At 46.4% G+C, this 19602-nt stretch overlaps 4 protein-coding genes across 4 annotated transcripts; all 4 read left to right on the plus strand.

The window, feature by feature from the left end:
- Nucleotides 1-184: 184 nt before the first annotated feature.
- LOC135643257 (uncharacterized) lies at nucleotides 185-7134 on the plus strand. Its single transcript, XM_065159996.1, has 2 exons — nucleotides 185-682; nucleotides 6457-7134. Exons 1-2 carry the CDS (start codon nucleotides 355-357, stop codon nucleotides 6990-6992), a joined length of 864 nt encoding a protein of 287 aa, XP_065016068.1. The 5' UTR covers nucleotides 185-354; the 3' UTR covers nucleotides 6993-7134.
- Nucleotides 7135-8025: 891 nt separating this feature from the next.
- On the plus strand, nucleotides 8026-9768 carry LOC103991700 (AT-hook motif nuclear-localized protein 26). The gene has a single exon (XM_009411230.3). The coding sequence runs from the start codon at nucleotides 8798-8800 to the stop codon at nucleotides 9635-9637; it is 840 nt and encodes a 279-aa protein (XP_009409505.2). The 5' UTR covers nucleotides 8026-8797; the 3' UTR covers nucleotides 9638-9768.
- Nucleotides 9769-11335: 1567 nt separating this feature from the next.
- LOC135643472 (protein PSK SIMULATOR 1-like) lies at nucleotides 11336-13110 on the plus strand. The gene has a single exon (XM_065160476.1). It carries the CDS (start codon nucleotides 11452-11454, stop codon nucleotides 12910-12912), a length of 1461 nt encoding a protein of 486 aa, XP_065016548.1. The 5' UTR covers nucleotides 11336-11451; the 3' UTR covers nucleotides 12913-13110.
- A 535-nt stretch (nucleotides 13111-13645) lies between these two features.
- LOC135643473 (uncharacterized) lies at nucleotides 13646-19149 on the plus strand. The gene is made up of 11 exons (XM_065160477.1): nucleotides 13646-13905; nucleotides 14070-14234; nucleotides 14312-14467; nucleotides 14619-14673; nucleotides 14899-14951; nucleotides 15129-15254; nucleotides 16478-16615; nucleotides 16703-16757; nucleotides 16852-17027; nucleotides 17120-17203; nucleotides 18876-19149. Exons 1-11 carry the CDS (start codon nucleotides 13789-13791, stop codon nucleotides 18897-18899), a joined length of 1149 nt encoding a protein of 382 aa, XP_065016549.1. The 5' UTR covers nucleotides 13646-13788; the 3' UTR covers nucleotides 18900-19149.
- Nucleotides 19150-19602: the final 453 nt, after the last annotated feature.

A 19602-nucleotide genomic window follows, 5' to 3' on the forward strand; every position in this document is an offset into this window, starting at 1 on the left:
CCCCACTTAAAGACCGCCTCTTGCTCCCCTCTGCCGAAAGTTGCCGATGTGGGACTAAGACTTCTACGCGGATAAACAATCCCACTAAAGCTTGATGCGTTGATCGCAGTAGGTACACAAGCGGGAGAATCCTGATAAGAGGCCCAAATAGCAATTGCTGAAGCCGAACTTGGGCATTTATGGCGAGCCCATGGAGACGGCTCGTCCAACTGACGCCATGAATTCTCAATCGGCGTTAACCAAATCGATGTTACTAGGCTTCCGTTTCGACTCGGACTCCGAAACCGGCCGGGGTTATCCGTGAGTGCAAGCGTTCGGAGAGAGAGACCGCTTGCGTGCTTGGAGAGACCGGTGATGGCGGTGGACATGGGGAAGCTGCGGTGGGGGGAGCTGGAGGACGACGCGGAGGACCTCGACTTCCTGCTGCCGCCGCGGGTGGTAGTCGGGCCCGACGAGAACGGGGTGAAGAAGGTGACCGAGTACCGGTTCGACGACGAGGGCAACAAGGTCCGGGTCACCACCACCACCCGCGTCCGCAAGCTCACCCGTGCCCGCCTTAGCAAGCGCGCCCTCGAGCGCCGCTCCTGGCCCAAGTTTGGCGACGCCGCCCACGAGGACGCCGGCGCCCGCCTCACCATGGTCTCCACCGAGGAGATCCTCCTCGAGCGCCCCCGCGCTCCCGGTTCGACCCTTTCCCACCCTCCTCTTTTCTTCTTCTTCTTAATCGCCTTGTGATCGCTCTTTCGTTAGGGTTTTGCATGATTATTTCGATTCGATTTCATAGGTTATATTTCGGCAGATCCCATCCATAATCTCTAGGGTGCCGAGTGCGATTTAGGGGGGATTAACCCCAAACTGCGTCCTTAGCGTTTGTTTCCCATTGAATAAGACTGGATTAGAGTCGAAAAGCAAATCACAAGATCATGCTTCTAGTATCTGATATGTTTTTGGATAGGACATAAACAGAGTGCTTCTTGATCCTTTTGTATGTCTTACTTTTTAATCATCAAGGATAATATTGCTTAAAATGCATGCCTTGCATGTAGAAAGTCTTGATCTGGGAGAGAATAAACTGGGGATTTTTATATTACATTTAGATTGTCCTCCTATACCTTAGTCTGAAACTAAGAGAATGACTTCCGCTTTGTATCCTTTCTCTTAGGTTATTCGTTTTTATCTATATATTTATGATTGTCATACTGTCACGGACAAACTTTTAAATAAGATGTTTGATGTAATACTTATGTATGTCCGTACCTTTTGGTATGTTCATGCTTTGCACAACATGTAGAGGGACGGTCGAAGGCTTGATAGTCCCATTTTAATTGGGTTTGGTGGCCGCTTTAGGCTTGTAAGTAAAAGTTATGTCATGTGGACACTTGTGAGAGATATTCGGTCTATAGTGGATCATTTTGACCCTTTGTTGTGCAACTGTTCAGAGCTTGTAAAGTCTGTTTGTAATTTGCATTGTCTATGAAATGTTTTCGGAAATGTTTGCTTGTGGATCCCGAGTGAGGCGTTTTCTCTAACCCGTTTTCTCTTTTGTGGGTCCTAAGGGACCATGGGAGGCTTCGGGGAGGTTGACCTTTGCGGACGGACACACAAGGGTGCCGCATGACTTAGGCAAAAACCAGCTAAGTTCGTGACAGATGGTATCAGAGCTGGACAAGCACTCATAGAAACACTTAGCATGCAAACGTGGGGGACATAGCGGGGTTGCGTTGAGGGCAGTCAGCACACGCACGACCGTTTGGGTGAAAACGGGTATGGAGATGTAGGGAAAAAGAGTCGCTCGGAGGAGCGGGCATCTGAGATTGGCATTCAGAGGAATGAACAACCTTTCGTGCAAGAGGCACCACGAGAACAAGCAAGCTTGGAAGAATGGGGGGCGCACAAAGGTTGGGATGGCTGAGTTTGAGCTACGGCTTAACGTTGACAACTATACTTGTTGGTGCTCAAGGCAAGCAAGGCGCTTGGTAAAGGATGAGACCATGCAAGGTGGAATGAGTTGCTCAACGACCGAAAGAGTTGTGCAAAGCTCACAAAGGTGAGGGGAATTGCTAACTCGAAGAATTCGGTACTCATGCATGGGCTTGTATGCGGACGATGGAATGTTTGTGGCCATCCTAAGGCGATCGAAACTCGGCGCCATGGAGCATTGAAACTTTCTCTTCGTCATGTGAAGGATACGTTCGTAGGAGGCTAAAGTGTGCAGCGAGTTCAGCATGTTGCAAGGCCTTGAGTGGTGTAGTGGGGGTTCTATTGACGTGGAATCGCAATCTAGCAAGTGCGTTTGCAGGAGGCAGAACAATGCGCAGTTTGTTCAGCAAATCAGAGTAGTCCAAGGGGATGGTGGTCTCCAAAACGAAGAGAGATGTTGCTCCAACGGGATAGATATCCAGGAGGGATAAGTCCCGGCTCTCCATAAGGAGAATCATATGCAACAGACCGCACATGTTGAGGAGGAGTACCTCAACAAACAACAACTCCACGAAGCTCAATGGACCGAGCAAGCGGCGATGAGTCGTCGTATGATCTCGCTTGAGAGAATGCGTTAGTGGATGCATTGCGAGATCAAGTAGGGGAGCAACCCAAAGCAACACAAATGAAGGCATACTTGGAGTCGAACTCAAGGGAGGGTTGACCCGTGGAATAGTGGGCGCGAGGGCCACCATCAACTCAATGCAAAAATGAGGAGCGGAGCAACTTGGGTGTAACTTGGCGAAGTACCCAAGCCGCATGAAGGGAGCCAGCATAGAAGTTGGAACATAGAGCGAAGGCACAGTGCTTTCCTTGGACAGAGGTCAAGGACATGAACTCTTGCAGAGGCAAGAGTAGGATCATGTTGTTCCATGGGTCCTTCATTCTGACGGAGCGGACTCATCTTGCATTGTGCCAAAGACGAAGGGAGCTTCTGGGCACATGCACCTTATCTCGGAGAAGCATTTGATAGAGGAACAAATGCGACTCAATTTGCGAAGGCGAAGTTGGGTTTAAAAGGCCTTGGCACGGGGAAAGAGGACGTAGAGGCGGGTACTCTTGAAGAATATGCTACAGTGTTGCCATGAAGGAAGCGATGCGCAGCGAAAATTGTGTTGGAAGGGGCAGAGGCCCAGGATCCAGACAATGGTGCACCATTTTCAGCGAAGTCGGTGGACTTCGGGAGCTACTAGGCGACGGACTGTCCTAGAGCGGTGCTTCATCTAGGTGTGACCCAAGAGCGGGTGGATGAAGGTCGATTGCCAAAGGAGCGAACAAAATCAAAGGTGAAAGAGACTCTGCGATGTATTGGTAGAGGCCACATATGGAGGGATCACAATTCGAGTTCATCACACAAGGATCAGAATACAATAGAGATGTCACCAGGAGGCGACATGGTGCAGCGGATCGTGGTGGAACAGTTCGTGGCAATGCGATACACACGACATAGTCCCGTGAGGGACTAGATCATACGGAGGTATGATCGGGAGCTACTGGAAGCTCCACTTTGATGAACAACACGATGACAAGAAGGGCTATGGATTCAAGGAGTGAAGGTCATGGTACCGCAGAGGCGGGTCTTACATGCGTGCATCGAATTTTGCATCGGATGAAAGCATTGGTCATTAGCATATGGGGGATGTGTTCCACCAAGGAAAAAGTTTGAATACAAGTACCAGTGAGTCCCATGGGAGGGACTTGATCATGCAGAGGTATGATCGAAGCAGTTGGAGGGTTGGACTGCTCTAGAGCCCATATTCGCTTAAGGGAGCCCGACAAGTCAGAGGACAAGGTCGAGTAAGCGAACGTTTCTACCAAGGAAGCTAAGGAGAACAGGATCGGTGCAAATCCTACAACGTGATGGCAGAGGCTATGCTTGGGAGTTGCAGTCTGTCTTTCCATCGACCAAAGAGAGCTGCTTGGAGAACACAGAGGTGTTGAAGCAGGGGGTCGAAAGGGGCGAGGAAGCGACAATGAGTCCAGAGGGACTTAGCTACTCAAAGCCAAGCATCAGTTAAAATGGAGGTGGACTCGGAGAAGTGCCACAGAGACATATCTACTGATCGTGAAGAAAAGGGATGCAGATGCGAGGCAACGGATAGTAGGGCCATGGGCATGGCAACGCCCATGGCAACGCCCATGAAAGTTAATGATCCCTTGCTCTTATGGAGGGAGAGCGCTTGGTCGTGAAAGGGGTCGTGGAGGTGGAGCATGCAGAGGCAAACTCCAAGTACCGAGACAAGACTGAAGGGCAGAGGCTAAGGAACTTCGTAAGACCGGTGTCAACGAGCTTCTCATCAAGATAGCCGAAAGTGAAGGACTTCGGGTTATGCAAGAGTGCACGACCAAGAAACGAAGCAGGCAGTGCGCGGTGCTGTACCTTTGCTACTCAGTGGAGTAGGCGGCAGGGTTGATGGAGAAGACGGTACAATCCTAGAGGCGACCAAATCTATTAGAGAATTACTCCAAGTTGGGGTGAAAACTTCCTACATTCTAGAAGTTCGATGGCATTGAGAAGGTGAATCACAGTAACTAACTCAATGCAAGGAGTGCAAACACTTCAAGTGCTTCAGAAGCATGAGCAAAGAGTAGGCGAAGACCAGTAACCAGCTCGATGTATGGAGTACAACCTCAAGGAGGCGAGCGAAGTCAAGTAACCTTTACCTTCTCAACTCTTAAGAGAATGGGTGAAACCGAGTATCATAATTCTCTTATCTATCCAGTAGAGGAGCTTTGCACAGGTTCAAAGACCTTTCGAAGATAACTAAGTGACCATTCGAAGATAACAGGAGCTCTGTAGAGGAAGTGACAACTAAGTGAAAGAAGAGTCAATGGACAAATTTTGTGGAGGAAGGACCCAAAACTTCAGAAGTTTGCGAGGCAATGCTCGTTAAAGCTCCAACAAGCATCCACCCAGTTCAAGCAGCATAAGGCATTTGAGAGACTAGCGCATAGTAAGGATGGTCTTTTCCTTCATCTGGAGGATCCGCAAGAACCAACATGGATCAACACAACTCAGTCAATCCCACACTATAGTCAGAGTCATTGGCGAGTTGAAGCAGCATAGCGGATCAAAGGTTCGACTACTCAAAAACAGTAGCGGAGAGCAGCTAGGAGCCAGGAGGCACATTGCAGCTGGAGCAGAAGATTGAAGACTCAGCAAAAGCAAGGAGTTGCAGTGTTGGCAAAGGCTTCGACGAGGACATCGAAGGAATAAGTGGGGGAGAATGTCACGGACAAACTTCTAAACAAGATGTTTGATGTAATACTTATGTATGTCCGTGTCTTTTGGTATGTTCATGCTTTGAACAGCATGTAGAGGGACGGTCGAAGGCTTGATAGTCCCATTTTAGTTGGGTTTGGTGGTCGCTTTAGGCTTGTAAATAAAAGTTGTGTCATGTGGACACTTGTGAGAGATCTTTGGTCTGTAGTGGATCATTTTAACCCTTTGTTGTACAACTGTTCAGAGCTTGTAAAGTCTGTTTGTAATTTGTATTGTCTATGAAGTGTTTTTGGAAATGTTTGCTTGTGGATCTTGAGTGAGGCGTTTTCTCAAACCCGTTTTATCTTTTGTGGGTCCTAAGGGACCATGGGAGGCTTCAGGGAGGCTGACCTTTGCGGATGGACACGCAAGGGTGCCACACGACTTAGGCAAAACCAGCTAAGTTCGTGACAATACTATTTAATGAACATGGACATCAATTGTTTTGATTGATACTTAAATACTGTTTTGAAAGTCCATATCTAATATTGGAAACAAATCTATTGAAGAGATAACTGTGAAGCATCTTGTGTCTTTGAAGATTCAAGGAATAGCTATAAACTGGTGAAGATACGGTACCTTCATAATGCATTGAACCTGGTAATTTTTTGGCGAGTACATGAAAACTTTAATACAGTTATTTTACTAATTTAAGCAGGTAAAACAGCATATATCGCTGATTCCTCGGGTACATGCGATGATCGAAAGCATATATGTTCTGATTTAACCTTTGGTTGAGGGGTAGATTCTTTATCTTTCTATGGCAGACTCTCTTTCAGAGTAGGCAAGGTGATCTCCATCTCTGTTAGGGCTGATCATCATTGTGCTGTTTTTAGTTTCATTTTTTTTTACATACCCATTTAATCATTTTAGCATCTCAGAGGGAAATTATGGGTACTTGGAGCATTTGGGGCTGGTGTTTTAGGCATCAAAAGCTCCACATATTACATCCTCTGTGAGGGTACCATTAATAAATGGGACAATTTTGGTATTTCTTTAGAAAAAAAAGTGTCTTTGTTTAATTAATCATTAGGAATAAACGGATGTTTTTTGTATGCCTAAGAAAAAAAAATTTATTTTTATTTTTATTATATTTTTAACATTTAATTAGCAAAGAAAACAAGTGTTCTTAAATCTTAAGATAAATCTAATATGCTTGCTTTCCTTCTAATCATCTCTTATTTTTTGATGTCGATTGGTCCTATCCTTAATAGGCAGCAAAGCAGAAGAACCAAAGGTTGCAGGGGATCCACTGGCTGCCATGGGCAAAGCCGGTGCTGTCCTCATGGTGTGCAGGACTTGTGGTAAGAAGGGTGACCACTGGACGTCCAAGTGCCCCTACAAGGATCTCGCCCCGCAAACAGACAGTTTCGTTGACAAGCCCCCAGGTGCTGAAGGTGCAGCTTCATCTGCGGGCACTGGCAAGGGTGCCTACGTGCCCCCAAGCATGAGAGCCGGTGCAGAGAGGAGTGGCACTGAGATGAGGCGTCGGAACGATGAGAACTCGGTTCGTGTAACCAATCTCTCGGAAGACACCCGTGAGCCTGACCTGTTGGAGCTCTTTCGGACATTTGGCCCTGTGACTCGTGTCTATGTTGCTGTGGACCAGAAGACTGGAGTTAGTCGAGGATTTGGTTTTGTCAACTTCGTCAATAGGGAAGATGCGGAGCGAGCCATCAACAAACTTAATGGCTATGGCTATGACAACCTTATCCTACGGGTTGAGTTGGCGACTCCAAGGCCAAATTGAGGTGCTGCAATCTGCAAGCTTTTTAGCATATTATTATTACATGTTCTTAAGACAGCTTCAGTGGCTTCATAATTTTGACCTAAAAGTATGTTTGAATATTTCATAATTCGAACAGGACAGTAATGCATTTATGTTAAGCTCAGCTTATATCGGTTTTGAATTTACGAGTGATTCATATCATGTTGTGACTGAAATGAAATAGAAATGATGTCTTGGAGCCTGATGGAAGCATGCCAAACCAGAAACGAGACTTGAGAGGGGATTGTAACTCAGCTACTTCAGTCAAATTGGAAGATGATCCATCGGACGTTCTTTCGTTGGGCCCTTGGTTTGTTGGGAGTCGAGCTCTCACTTCCATGCGAATATGGGCAAGATACGTAGGAGCTTCTTCTGAAATGACTCCTCCGGGAGATTTTGAACTTGTCAATGAAAACATGAGCTATGGGCCAACATCCTTATTGCTAAATATGAAGATTTCAACTCTTGGGATGATCATAAAACTACCAAAATATCTCATGTTAGGAGGGGCCTTGTCTGAGGTGACTAACAACATGCTTGAGCCCTGTCAGTCGTCTCCCCCCTCCCCCTCCCCCCTTCACTAGAAGTCTAGATCAATTACCTTCAGCTGGTTCAACTCTCCAACTAAAGCTCACTATCTCATTTGAACATTCAATCACTTGTTTTTCGATTAAATGTGATTAACTTCAACTTTTTTTGTTATATAGAACCCTGGACTATGAGCATGTCAATTTTTTTGGGGTCTTATCTGAGTATCTTCAGATTTTTTTTTAAGATTCCAAATTAAAATAGGTCGTTCCTGTGTTTTTGTTAAAAAAAGAAAAAAAAAAAACCAGAGATGGATCTTAAAGAAGACTTGAGGAACCTCTCTGTCTGTAATCCCGATCCTGCAAACTTGAACCTCCGACCGTCAATCAGCACCACCCCTTTGTATCTCGAGTTCATGATGAAGTTGAGGAACAGAAGTCATCGAAAGGAGCGTGGTTTCTTGGCGTGCCATCAAATCATAAGTCCACTCTTTGACGTTCGAAACCTGTCCTGACGTATAAACACGAATCAAACTCGAATTAGAGTTGTAGAATACAAATCTCTCTTAAAGATGGGCGTTTTGAGGCTTTCCATGAGAGAGGAATGCAAGTCCATCTTCCTTTCTTCAGTTACCTACCGCAGACCGGGGGAGAGAAAGACAAGTTCGTCTTGAACACAGGCATTCGGAGCTTTGTCCCACTCTTACCGTGTCCGAGTGAATCCAACAAACATGTTAGGTGCCACGCTATGTCACCATGCCAGCCCAACCCCACTTCCTCTGGTACGGCAGCCAAAAGCGAGCGCCACAGCCCTCATGTGGTGCTGCACGATATTGACAATGCGAGGGAGATGGATGTGGACGGGGACGAGCCAGGTCTTGTGGAGACCTGGACAAGCAGTCCGTGCTCGCAGAAGAAAGTACCGAACAGTACTATCGGTGCTTGATCTACCAGAGCGAGGACGAGAATTATAAATATGGGCTCTTTTCACTGGCGTCTTCTTGCTGGGAAATGCTGCTGTTTTCATGCTCATCTGAGTTTAATTACTCTCTCTCCTGGAAAGAAGAAGATCATGGATATTAATTACGTTAACGGGATCATAAACAGCGCCGAAGGATGGTAGAAGACTGCAAAAGAGAGTCAGAAGCAGAGAGAGAGAGAGAGAGAGAGAAAGAGAGAGAGTCCTGTCTCTATATCTGCTGGAAGAGTAGCAAGGGTCTGAGAGAGCTGGCAAAAGGGCGGTAGGCCGGGAGTGCGGTGATGGGAGGAGTCGACACCACCACCACCTTCGCCCCTTCCTTCCATCTCCTCAACCCCAAATCCCATCTCAGCCTCCTCCATGATCAAGTTGACGACAACAAGAAGAAGAGGAACCACTCCGAAGACGATGCTAACGGCGACGACCGCTCCTCCAGCGCCGACGACTTCGTTGAAGCCGGCTCCGGCGGCTGCAGCTCCGGGCGGCGCCCACGTGGCCGGCCGCGCGGGTCCAAGAACAAGCCGAAGCCGCCCGTCATCGTCACGCGCGAGAGCCCCAACGCGCTCCGCTCCCACGTCTTCGAGGTCGGCAGCGGGGCCGGCATCATGGACACGATCGCCACCTTCGCCCTCCGGCGCCGGCGCGGGGTCGCGATCCTCAGCGCCAGGGGCGCCGTCACCGACGTTAAGCTCCGACAGCCGGACGCGCCGCCGGGATCCGTGGTGGCGCTCCCTGGCAGGTTCGAGATCCTCTCTCTTTCGGGGGCATTCCTCCCGGCACCAGCGCCGTCGGGCGCCACCAGCCTGTCAGCGTACCTGGCCAGGGGGCAGGGCCGGGTGGTGGGCGGGAGCGTGGTGGGGGAGTTGGTGGCCTCGGGACCGGTGGTGATAATAGCAGCCACGTTCGCAAACGTTATCTACGAGCGGCTGCCTCTCCCTGACGACGAGCAGCCGGTAGGGACAGAGCAAAGTAAAGGAGGCAACGGCGCGAGCGATGACAGCTTCTCAGCTGCGGATCCGTCGTCCATGTCGCTCCCAACCGATCTGCTGCGCCATGGCAAGCAAGATGTGTTCGGCGCATGGGCTTTGGCGAGTTCTCGTCCGCCGCTCTCCTATTGGTAGAACTCTTCGGCCGACACTACGCCGCCCGAGAAGTGGAATGAGAACTCAGCGCCTGTTTCATCTCTTCTGCAAGATCGGATCTCACGAACTTTGATGTACACTATTGCATGTAATCGAATGTTTTCGTTTCATCTGCGCGCTTTTTCATCCTCGAGGCACCGAACTCGAGCTTTAGTCACCACCACCATTCTATTACAAACCATGCAGTCAAAGTCAAACTAGCTCCGGTCAGCGGATTCGAGTCAAAATCTTTCCGTAAATATTGTTGCCTCGACCAATCTCGACGTCGATCCCACGGGCTTTCTTAGTGGACTGGCCCACGAGTAGGTCGATGCCATTTGATTTGGATAATACGCGTTGGACCATTTCAAGGCAAAGACCCGTTTCTGGCTCATCACAGAAGTGCTTGATGTTTCGACCGAGCCATGTCAACCGACATCTCCCTGTGACCTCCCTGGTCAACGTTACCAGTCCAAAGAAGACACAGTAAACAACTGAAACGGGCCGGACGTACACTGAGCGTTTAGACGACCCAACGCACACGTTACTTTCTAAAAGGCCGCAGCTTCGTCTCAACCTCTGCTCCTGCCTGCGTTGGCTCAGCCATGTCACCGAGAGTTTAGACGCCGGCGACCCAACGCACACGCTACTTTCTCGAAGGCCGCAGCTTCGTCCTAACCACTGCTCCTGCCTGCGTTTGCTCAGCCATCTCGAGGTGTGGAATCGCCCTTGGAATGAACAGCTACCGAATCCGTTGACCAAGCATCCTTTAACGTCTCCATCATTACCTAATAAGGTGTTCATATTCTTCCCAAAAGAGCCTTCCCATGAGACATGACTCGGTGCGTGCTTGATGTAAGGCGCAATTCACGGACACAGGATGTTTGTGTAAACAACCTTAAGCCGTGGCCTCGGGGCCGACACGGTTGGGTTTGAGTCCGAGTGATTGGAGATCTTCCTGGGACGATCCTTGAGACTGCTAAGGTGGTCGCCTTCGGTGGTCCGATCGGGATGGAACGATCGTTGTTTTCACTGAGGAGGAACTCCACGGTCGGACGTGCGGTGGGATGCGCTCCGTCTTCGCACCTGCATACAGGTTGGGTCGGGAGGCTCGACCCGACCCCTCCGACGATCGAGTCAGTAGATAGTCTTAGGAAGTTTTTTTTTTCTCTCATTCGTTTCCTCGGAGCGCAGGGGTTTTTATAGTAAAGGTTGCTGTTGCCTTATATGCCTGTTTGCAGGGACCAGGATCGTATTCCTGGTAACGTCTGATAGCGGTATTGGCGTGACGTGAAGACCGAGTCTGAGTAGGATGTTAATGTGCCTCGACCGATATTCCGATATATTTGATCAGATGCTATTAGATCAATCGAGGTACGAGATATCATCAAGGTGACTGACGTTAAATCGAGTTTTATCGTTCTTATTATTTTCATCACAGGATACATTGGGGGAAGGGTGTACTTTTGGATGCATGCTACTGTTGTACGCGTTGGCCTCACCCAGCGCCTTCTACGCCGTCGTCTCCCTCCATGACTTGGACGTGATTGATTGATGTCATTATATTTTATGCGTTTCCATAGCTGCGATTCCGTCTGATATCGCGCAACCGCGTCCGCGAGGAGAGAAAGTCCTCGGAAGTCGAAAATGGCCATATCCATCCCCTCGCCACCTTCCTCCCTCATATATTGAGACATTGCCATCAATAGATTCAATCCCACCCGTAGTTAGAGGCATTCTTTTGAGAGTCGAACAGCAGCAAAGCAGTCCGCCTCGTGTTGTGGTTCTGGTTCTTCCATTCCTTGCTCTGCTACATGGGTGTTCCGAAGGTGCTCGCGGATCTCCGGGCCCGAGTGGGCAGCATCGACCCCGAGCGGCCCGTTGTCGGGATCCTCGCCTTCGAGGTGGCGGCCGTCATGTCGCGCTTCGTCTCCCTGCACCGCTCCCTCGCCGAGGACGAGGTCCGCCGGCTCCGCACCGATATGCGGTCCCAGGGCGTCGCTTATCTAACTTCCAAGGACCAGCCCTTCCTCCTCCGCCTCGCCTGCGCCGAGCTGGTGGCCGAGCTCGACAAGGCCGCCGCCGCCGTTTCCCGCATTGCTGCCAAGTGCCAAGATCCCCTCCTCCGGGGCTTTGATCGCATATACGATGGCCTCAAGGCCGGCGTGGCCTGCCCCGTTCTCAGGGGTGGCCGCGTCGCCGAATTGGAGAGGTTCGGGTTGGGCTCCACCGCGAAGGGGGTCGAGAAGCGAGTCAAGAGGTTGGAGAGGTACGTGGCGGCGACCTCCCTGCTGTACGCGGAGATGGAGGCGCTGAACGCGCTGGAGGCGTCGGAGCGGCGGATGGAGCAGCAGTGGCGGCGGCACAGCGGCCCGATCCCGGTGCAGAAGCCGGGCGTGTCGCCCGCACCTTCCCCCATCCAGCTCGAGCTCCGGTCCCAGCGTCACAAGGTCCGGCGGCTCAAGAAGATTTCCCTTTGGAACAAGACCTTCGATGAGGCGGTGGATTTCATGGTCCGCGCGGTGATCACTGTCTTCGCCAGGATCTCCGCTGTCTTCGGTCCCTGCGTCCTCGGCTTGCCTCCTCTACCGGACAGAAGCCGTCCGACTCTGATGCTCCGGGGTAGCCCAGATTTCCTCTGCAAACACTCGTCGGGGCCCCTGGAGCAACCGTCGAAGATGGATGTGCCCGTCTTGAGGAATTCAGCTCCCATGTTCATGACCAACGAATCGCTCGCAAAGCCATTCGAGAGTTTGAGCAGTATGTTGCAAGCAGGTCCGAGCACCGTTGGCGGTTCGGGATTGTTGTCGCGGTACGCCAATGTGATCGTGGCCGCGGAGAAGATACTCATAACGAGGTCGGTCGAGGGCCGTGCGGCACAAAACGACGAGGTGGTGGAGGAGGACGCGGCGGCGAGGGAGGAGCTGTACCACATGATGCCGTCGGCGATGCGGGCCTCGGTGCGGGCCAAGCTGAGAGAGTGCTGGAGGAGGGAGGGCGGGACGGTGGACGGGTCGCTGGCGGAGGGGTGGAAGGAAGCGGTAGGGAGGATCCTGTCCTGGCTGGGGCCGGTGGCACACGACACGCTGCGGTGGCAGGAGGAGCGTAACATCGAGCGGCATCATCGGTTCCACACCCGGCCGAGGGCGCTGCTGCTGCAGACTTTGCACTTCTCGGACAGGGAGAAGACCGAGGCCGCCATCGTCGAGGTGCTCGTCGGGTTGAGCTGCATGTGCTGGTACGACGACCGGGGTCGTGAGCTTCTAAGGTTTTAAGCTCCATCAAGAAGATCACAAGTGACAGATGCAAACACCTACGATTCTTTTGTTAGATCGAGTTCTTTATGAACAGCTCCGCGGGAATTCGTATGAACATTCCTGAATTCGAGAAGTTCCAACCAGCGGAGTGCGTTTGCGAATTCCCCTTGTCATCCTTTAGATTACGTTTGTGAATACTATCCATACTTCCAAGTATGATCCGATGCCTTCGTCTTCTTCTCTGATAGTTACACCTTTGTTCTTTGTTGACTTGTTCCACGCGGTTCTGCACATGGTCAAAGAAACCACAGACATTGCTTTGTCTTGTTCTTATGATACGTTATTCTCTCAGATCTGCGACATTGGGGCAAAAACATCCTTTATTAATATGTCGTATTAAGTTGATGACATTGCAAATCCATCTTCGATTCTGCATGTGGACACATTAATCTGCTTAATTCTAGTAGTAAATTTCATCGAAATCTCCCATTAAAACGCAAGATTTGGCTCGATTGGTTTGATCTGGCTCAGGTAAATTCGATTTGATCTGACCTGACGCACTCGCCAATACGGCCCAAGCCGGTCGCGTTGGTTTTACTCCGTCACTGCCCGTGGCCTCTCCCATCAACGCACGCGCCTCAGGTTCTGACACGTGGCGGTGCTGCTCCTTTCCGGATGCAAACCTATTTATATTCTTCGTTTAATTCCCAGCTTTCCCGTCCGAGATCGAACCTTCTCTGCTGTCTCCCTTCCACTGCTCGCTGAGCTCTCGGGACGAGAGCACCCCCGACCGCACACCCCGAGTCCGCTCTAAGCGCCCCCATATCCCGCCTCTGCTATTCGATTCCTTGCAGGGATCCCTACGCGGCTGGCTAGGGCGATCGATCGCTGGGAATGACGACCAACGTCTCCGCCGTCTACATACATGTGGTGGACGACGTCATCAGCAAGGTTCGCGAGGAGTTCGTAAACTACGGCGCTGGGGAAAGCGTGCTGAACGAGCTTCAGGCGGTAATTTCTTCCTCTCCCGTTTCTTGGTTCGATATTTCCTCATAATGTTTTCGATCTTTCTTGAGTCTGCTTCATTTCTAGGGTTTCCGTCACTTTTTGGGAAGTCGGTGACGGTTAGTTTAGTATTATTGGCTTATTGTGATTTTTTTTGGGACCGAACCCAGCTGTGGGAGATGAAGATGATGCAGTGCGGCGCGCTCAGCGACGTCGAGCGGTCTTCCCTGCGGAAGAATGCGGCCCCGATCACTCCGGTTCATGATCTGAACGTTCCGTACGAGGGACCGGCTGAGGAGTATGAGACCCCCACCGCGGAGATGCTCTTTCCACCTGTGAGGGCACCGCTTTGTTTGTTTGCATAGGATTGTGTTGTAGCGTTCCCATTTGTGTGTACTTGCTATTCTCGCAGACTCCCTTGCAAACTCCCATCCAGACTCCTCTGCCTGGAACGGCTGATACTGCGATGTACAACATACCCACAGGCGCCTCAGATTACGCGCCGTCTCCGATAAGTGATATCAGAAATAGCATCGATTTGAAAGCTGGAAGGCCAAGTCCGTACATGGTATGACAACATAACTTATTAAATGGGCGATCTTAGGTAGTTTTCCTATAATATATCTCGTTTACTTAGTGTGGTAAGTCATGCGCTGGTTATGGACATAAATTGCATATGAATTGAAATCACATCGACTTGTATTACCTCATTGTTACAGCAACCACCTTCTCCTTGGATGAGCCAAAGACCTCTTGGAGTTGACGTTAATGTAGGTAAGTATAAAGGAGTTACCAATATCAAGCATGGTCCTGCTGCTAATTGTCACTATATATCATAGAGTGCATGTTGGACTAGTAGTGGTAATTACTACTAAGCTTTGTTGACTGTGGTTGGACTATCACTATATTTCTTAGAGTGCATGTTGGACTAGTGGTAATTACTACTAAGCTTTATTGACTGTGGTTGGACTAAGTGGTCTCCTTTGTTATTGTGGTCAGCTTATGTTGAAGGGCGTGAAGAAGCTGGAGACTCTTCGCATCAATCCACTCAGGTACTTCTGTTCCTTGCATGTCATTTTATTGCCAGTTTTCGGGGTTTATAGAAATTAGTTGTAGAAATTACTTTCTGAGGGAACACTCATTGGCTATATGTTACTTGTAGTACTGAACTTGTCATCTTACCCTGGTTCATTATATTAGTTTTGAAGCTGCTGTTTCTGTGAGAGCAGGACTTTTTTGTGAATTCCACTGGAAAACGTAAAAGGGATGACTATGCTTCTCGCTTAAATTCAGGAGGTTATGTACCACAGCAAGATGGAAGTGGAGATGTGACAGTAGAGCTTTCTCTGCCGCAGGTAACTGCATTTTCGAATTGCCAAACAGTTAATTTACTGTCTGCCTCTGATACCACTGACCTCAAGGCAATGTAAATCATAATGTTATGCTACTGTGTTAATGTTTACAAAAGATGTATTTATGTCACAAGGTATCAAACTTAAATGGTTGATTACGTGATATGTTATGGGATTGGTTACAAACATCTTCCATAGTCTATATTGTCTTCATCCAATCTTTGATAACTAATAAGCCTAATGAAGGGGAGAAAGTTCTGCACATGATTCTTATTGACCCATAAAATTTATGATGTAGTCTCTGAAATATAATGGTATGAATTTTAGAAAAAAGAAACATGGGTTCTTATTACTGTATTAATGTATATAAGATATGTATGATAGAACAACAAGTGAAATGACAACAGCATGTGAGACAAATGAGTCTGTGACCCACTATAAGTTGCACCAAGGTCAACTAAATCTTAAATCTTAACATATTTCTATTTCTTATGGATGAACTTACTACATATACCACATGTTTGCACTTTTAATGCAGAAATTGACGAAATCATGAACTGTTGTAGATGAGCCATTTTGAAAATTACAATTAAAAGTAAAAGCTGGCACTGAAACCCTTGGTTGAGGACAGGGTTCATAGGATTGACTTTGGATGTGTCATTGAATATTTTTTAAATGTTTGGAAATTGGTCAGCACCAAACAGCTGAGATTGTTCCGGTCTGGGCAGCTCTGACCAATACTGGAGATCATTAACTCTTACACACTGATTTAATGATCCTGTAAAATGCAGTATAGTGGCTATTGAGATTTAGAATGATTTATTTGGCATTAGATACTTACATTATTGATTGTTTTGCTAAGAAAATATAAGATATAAGGAAATCAAAGGTATATTTGTGGTGGTTGCCTACAGTCTTTTATGGTAGTTGACTTTTTGCCAAGAGTCCGATCATTCTCTTTTTTCTTATTATTTCAATACTTACTCTGTAATATGGCATATTATGATGCTTACCGATCTGATAGGCAATGGGAAACGGTGAACCTGTGCAACAGTCACATGACTGAGTAAAAAAATAGAGATTGTGGTGATATAATAGCAAGGTGTTATCCTGTATCATGTGCACCAGAACCTAATAATTATATAATTTAGATTCTTTCAGTTAATTCTCTATATTCATTTTGCTGCTAGTGTGGTAATATCTGATCTCTCTCTTTGTGGTTACAGAATGCGGTAACCCAAGGTCAGAAGTCATCAATTAGGGATGGGCAAGGAACTGCAAATTTCAAGTTCTATTTCAATAAGGATGCAAAACCAACTCCAGTGCTTCCTCAGCATGATGGAATACATGATGACTATGATGATGTACTCAATAAAACTTTTGAAGAGTTTTAATTTAAAAATGCCCATTTCCCTCTATTTTTACTTATTTTTTTTTAAATTTTGGTGAAGATATTTCAATTCCAAGGAGTTGCCAGTGAAGACTACAATACACCTGGAGATCATGGTAATTCTATAGTGTCAAATGTAGAAGTTGATATACGGATGGTATTCGGACTTTTCCCCAACTCTTTCTTTTCTGCATCATTTTTTTTTTCCAGTTGAACTACGCGCTGCTACCCCATCTGTTGGCACACCAAAACCAGGTAAAAATGAAGCAGCAGAAGATGATGAACCTTCTCTTAATGAAGATGATGATGATGATGAGTTGGATGATCTTGACCAAGAAGAGGATGAGCCTAATACCCAACATTTGGTTCTAGCCTTGTTTGACAAGGTATTTGCTCTAATATGTAGCCCTTTTTACAGTAGTAACATGAAAAGAAATTGATGTTTTTCTTTTTCACTTGATTGTTGCCTCGGGATTAGGTGACTCGGACAAAAAGCAGATGGAAATGCACCCTCAAGGATGGAATAATGCATCTCAACAATAGGGATATTCTTTTTAACAAGGTATACACTGGATATTAAGCTGATGAAATTGGAAATCTGTCATGATCTTTTTGTTTGCAATCGATTATAGTGTTATATAAATTGATCGGTAAGCTACAGTGTCCAGAAAGTAGTTTTCTTTGGTGATTTTATCATGATGCTAGGCAAAAAGCTTGTGATTAAATTGTCTCATGACTCAAGAGGATGTATATTTCTTGGTGTTAATGATTCTTGTATGCTTGAATTTTCATTAAATTGGGATGTACATGGTAGCTGGATTTAGCGTTCATAAGCAATTTTGATGTTTCAAAGCTGGATTGTTTATTTCAAGTTTGAGAATGCTTAAGATCTTGTTATATCATTGCAAGATGGCAGTTTGAACATCATGAACTGGAAGTCATCCCACATCCCACATCTGTGTGATGTAATATATGTAGCAAAAGTGCTTTTGTGGGAGACAGTGGCTTTGTTGTGCTGATAATTGCTTTCTTTTTCTTTTCCTTTTTCTTAGGCCAACTCAGATCTACTATATTCTAATGAAGCTAGTATTATGGTGTACTTTGTAGAAGTATGATGAATAATTTCTTAGTGTTGCTATCAGAAGGTAATTAATAGATTTTACCTTCCACTCATAATGTAACTGAGTTGGCTCACATGGGTGTTAACATCCATAAATGATTCTTATCTTTCGGTATTTGTCAGTATCGATTTATTTAAAGCACTAAATGTCAAGGAGAAAAGAGATCCCTTCTCAATTACTGGCATAGTATATCTTTTCTTAAGTTACTAGGCAATAAATGTAGCTAGTGTGATGTGGATTTGTATAAATATTAGTCTAATTATGCTGATTGCCGAGAACAAATCCATGAAATTGGAAAGAACATTCATACAAAGGTTATCGGAAATTTTGGAAATATTATTATGGCTTTATATGGTTGCATCACCAGTTTTCCTTAGCTGTAAATATAATGTGCCAAATGATTCTGTAATATTTGAAAATGTTTAGAAGAAATTCTTTCAACATATGTTGTTATGTACATTTAATTGCATTGGAAACGGCAAGTTAAAAATGATGTCTGCTTTGATGAGTAAAGTGGCAAAACTAGGGAGTGAGTAGATGTAGGGTGGTTGTAGTAAGATTTTAGTTTTTGAGTGCCGTTACTTCCTAATTTGGTTTTGGCGAATATCAAACTTTTTAGATCAGATTTCACCTTCTGTCCTGAAGTAATGCTTATTGGTATGGAATTAGCGAAGCTCCTTTTGCATTCAATATTGCTTAAGACCTAGTTTGGTTTTTACAAGCTGATGACCAACAACAATTCAGAGAGTGATGTCCTAAGTTAGTCTGTCATGCTCCCTTTGGACTTGCATGAAGTTTGGTTTTAAGGAGTGTTAAGCATAATATCTATGTGATGCAAACATTTTGTTTTTTTGCTTTCTCTGCAAGTACTCCATGGGAACATCTCAACTATCATTTTCATTATTAGTTCTTTCTCTTGAATTCACTCTTTTTTTTTTGGTTCTGCTATTTTCATGCATGATGCAAGCTAAATAGATGTTTTCCTTTTAAAAAAAATTCTCTCATATATAGAAAATCAATACTGCTCATTCTACAAGACATTTTGTTAGTGTTTTTTCTTTGAGCTGTAGTCTTGTGAGTTCCTGATCTGGTAAACTCTACCTTGCTTTGCAGGCCACTGGGGAGTTTGATTTTTGATTTTTCTTAACGAGGAGCCCTTTCAAGATCCTGTGATATCAAATGGAAGCTTGGGCTGAGTTTTTATTGCTGGAGCTGTGATTCTGGGACGTGACATTTTCACTGGGAGACTCTGTTAAGGAAAATTCCAACCCGCTGTCAGTTGCTGTTTCTTTCCTTTGTAAAGATGCGCTAAATCAGTCTGAACGTTTGTAAATTTGTTTCTTCCTCTGGAGGAATGGTGGGACAAATCGACAGATGTTGCATTGAACTGCATGGTTTATCGTACCGTACTATTCAGTACGAGTGGTATTGGGTGGTATGCATCGATCCGATAAAAGATTGATCGATCATATATCGGTATATTTTTCTGTATCGTGTATTGATATATTCGGTATAATTTGATACAACTCAGAATGTACCACCGTATCAATAGTTAATTATATATCAGTACGATATGATATTTTAAATTTTACATGAGAAAAAAAATATTTATTTATTTATTTTTTAGGATGCCCGAGAGTTGGATTTTCATTTTAAATCAGATGGATTTGTGGTGCAACTAACAGGAATGTTTGACCACATGAGAACCCGAAGAGGATTGGGCTATATATATGCTTTGCTCAAATTGTAAATGATATTGGGTTGCTTATGCGGTGACACGTGTTAGGTCGTGATGATAGTTGTCACGTAATTTTTTTTATGATAAGAAAAGGTATCATAA

The sequence above is a fragment of the Musa acuminata genome, chromosome BXJ3-7, assembly GCF_036884655.1.
Source record: "Musa acuminata AAA Group cultivar baxijiao chromosome BXJ3-7, Cavendish_Baxijiao_AAA, whole genome shotgun sequence".
NCBI lineage: Eukaryota > Viridiplantae > Streptophyta > Magnoliopsida > Zingiberales > Musaceae > Musa > Musa acuminata.